The following is a 2,999-nucleotide window of genomic DNA, read 5'->3' as shown; positions in this document are numbered from 1 at the left end:
TGAACGCGGCCGGTGGCTCGGACAGCAGCACCAGCTGCGGCTCGGCGGCGGGCGCGGCCCCCGGCCTGACCGCCTGGAAGGAGGTGGACTCGGATTTGAGGGCGTCGATGCAGTTGTTGATGATCTGGTTGACCCTGTCCACCTCCTTGGCGATGGTGGAGATCTCGGCCGCCGAGCCCTGGCTGTCGGGCGCCGGCCGCTCAGCCTGCTCGGCGGTGCGCACCTCCATGTAGTTGCCCTTGGCCACCTTGGCCGCCTCGCTCTCCGCCAGCTTGTACTGATCCAAGTCGCCGGCCACGGCCGCCACGGGCAGGTAGGGAATGCGGGTCCCGGGCTCAGGGCCCAGCAGCGGACCCGGGGGCGGCGGCGGCAGGGCGGACGTGCCCATCTCGGCGCCATACTGGAGCTCGATGGTGGTTTTCTTCAGGCTGCCCCCCGCCACCGCCGCCGCCATCGCTGCCTTCTTGTGCTTCTCGGCCTGGCGGCGCCGCCGGCGCAGGCAGTAGTACACGGCGCCCAGCACCAGCAGCATGCCGAAGAGGCAGCCCAGGATGGTCATGATGTAGTGGGTGGCCGTGGAGGGGCTGGGCACCGGGCCCGGCGGGCTGGGCGGCCTGGGCAGGGTGATGGTGAGGCAAGTGTGGTTGTGGCGCAGGCCAGAGCTGGTGGACACCACGCAGTAGGTGTAGTTGGTCAGCGCCACGAGGTTGGTCAGGCGGATCTCCTCCTGGGCCCTGGTCAGCCGGGAGACAGTGGACGGGCGGCTGCGGTCAAACTGCTCCAGCGTGTACATGCGGGTGAAGGGGCTGGGCAGCTGCACCATGATGGTGGCCGAGTTCTGGGTCAGATGCTTGACCTTGATGAGCGGCCGGGCCTCCGCCTGCGTGGCCAGCGTGGGCAGGGCCACCAGCGGCGTGGTGCCATCCCCCGAGAAGCAGTCCTCGTCGGAGCAGGCCACGTCGCTGGGCTCTGGGGGCGGCGGCGGGGGCGGTGGAGGCGGCTGGGAGCGCCGGGGCCCCGGCCGAGGGCCGCTGGCCACCTCGGCCACGTAGGTGCCGTCAGTGCACACCGACTGCAGCTTGCTGAGGATGCTGCGGTGGCCGTGGCGGCCTTGGCCCAGCAGGAAGTAGCCGGAGTAGAGGGGAGGGGACTCGCACTGCACCCTGTCATAGGTGTGCGTGGCATTGGTGAAGGCCACCAGCCAGCGCAGGAAGCCGAGCAGCTCGCAGGAGCAGTAGAAGGGGTTGCTGTAGAGCTCACACACCGAGAGCTTGGCCAGGCCGGCGAAGGTGGCGCTGTGCAGGCGCTGGATGCGGTTCATGGACAGGTCGATGTTGAGGATGTTGGGGCACTCCCAGAAGGCGCTGGGCGTGACCACCTCGATGAGGTTCGCCTGCAGGTACAGGTACTCCAGCTTGCCCAGCCCGCGCAGCACGCCCTCGCTCAGGTTGCGAAGCCGGTTGTAGCCCAGCTGCAGCACCTGCAGGTTGAACTGGCCGGAGAAGGCGCCATCCTCAATGTAGCCTATCTCGTTCTTGGTGAGGTTGAGGTACGTGAGGTTGCCGAAGCGGCTGAGTGCGGCGTGCTGCACGCTGCGGATGCGGTTCTCATTCAGCCGCAGGTCCACGATGGTGCTGTTGATCTGCTGCGGGATGGCCTCGTAGGGGGGCTGGTTCTGGCTGCAGATGGCCAGCCACACGAAGCCCTTGTCCCCCTCGATCAGCCAGCAGTCCCCGCGTGCCAGCCCGCCCGCGTGCAGCAGGGCCCAGGCGGCCACGCACACCCACAGCACGCCCCCAGCCATGGGGACGCCTTGAAGGGGAGCCTGCGGAGAAGGGGTGGAGCCGGCCACGGCTCCCAGGGACTAAAGGACACGCTCAGGGGCGTCCTGTCCCAGAGCGCATGGCAGCCTGGGGAGCGGGCCTGCCTCCCTCACGCCCAGCAACCTTCCCCATCCGCCTGGGGGGCCCGGCTGCTCCAGAGGCCTCCTACTCAGATGCTCCGTCTGCAAGACAAGAGAGAGAGAGAAGGTGGTCACACTGTGAGGGACGGTCCAACCCCCTGCTGCTGGGGCTGCGGCTGTGCACACAGCCTACCCCCAGCCAACCAACTGGGCCTCAACACAGCCGGGCCATCGGTGGGCAGTGGCAGACATGTTCCATCAGTCACCACCACATTATCATCTTCACTACCGTCACCACCACCACCATCACTTCTACCACCACCACCATTATCACCACCATCACCATCACCACCACCATCACCACCACCACCACCACCACCACCACCATCACCACCACCACCACTATCACCCCGCCCCCCAACCGTCACAGTGAATATTTCAGAAGCTCTCCAGCCTCTCCCGGAGGAAGCACCCCAACGATGAGGGTGGCTGGTGTTTTTCCAGCTGAGTTTGCAAAGCTGGTGATGAGGCTTTCTACTTCCGTCAGGGTTCCAGTCTCAGAAACCCATAGCGGCAGTTCTACCCTGTCCTGCAGGGTCACTGTGAGTCAGAATTGACTCGATGGAGGGAGTTTGAAGTCACCCAAAGGGGCCCTGATGGTGTAGTGGTTATGACTTGGGCTCCTAACTGCAAAGTCAGCAGTTCACAACCGCCAGCCGCTCCGAGGGAGAAACACGGGGCTTTCTGCTCTGATAGTTACAGTCTCAGAAACCCACAGGGGCATTTTCCTTGCCCTTCAGAGTCCCCACGAGTCATCTTTGCCCTGATGGCAGTGAGTTTGGCTTATTTTTTGGAAGGCACCCTGGTGGGGTAAGGGGTTACACATTGGGTTACTCACCCCAAGGTCAGCTGTTCGAATGCACCAGCCACTCCAAGGGAGAAGGGCGAGTCTGTCCTGGGAAGCGCACAGGCAGGGTCTCTGTGAGTCAGGCCACGCTGTGGCCGTGAGCTTGGTGTTGTGGCTTTGAATCTCCTGTCGGCCTGGAGGTGGCAGCACAGGACGGGAAGTGAGCAGGGTGACAGCTCCTCCCGACCT

General features: G+C 64.9%; 1 protein-coding gene across 1 annotated transcript in view; it reads right to left on the bottom strand.

Moving 5' to 3' along the window:
- Positions 1-2,999, bottom strand: part of ELFN1 (extracellular leucine rich repeat and fibronectin type III domain containing 1) — a 66,271-nt gene that overhangs the window by 28,095 nt on the left and 35,177 nt on the right. The window contains exon 2 of the mRNA XM_004705882.2: positions 6-2,005. Coding sequence (XP_004705939.1) covers positions 6-1,804 — 1,799 coding nt within the window. The 5' untranslated portion in view covers positions 1,805-2,005. The remainder of the gene's footprint in view (positions 1-5; positions 2,006-2,999) is intronic.

This window comes from Echinops telfairi, unplaced genomic scaffold (genome assembly GCF_000313985.2).
Source record: "Echinops telfairi isolate 266 unplaced genomic scaffold, ASM31398v2 ScPeMD7_5;HRSCAF=22, whole genome shotgun sequence".
In the NCBI taxonomy this organism is placed as follows: Eukaryota; Metazoa; Chordata; class Mammalia; order Afrosoricida; family Tenrecidae; genus Echinops; species Echinops telfairi.
This window is presented reverse-complemented; position numbering and strand designations above follow the sequence as displayed.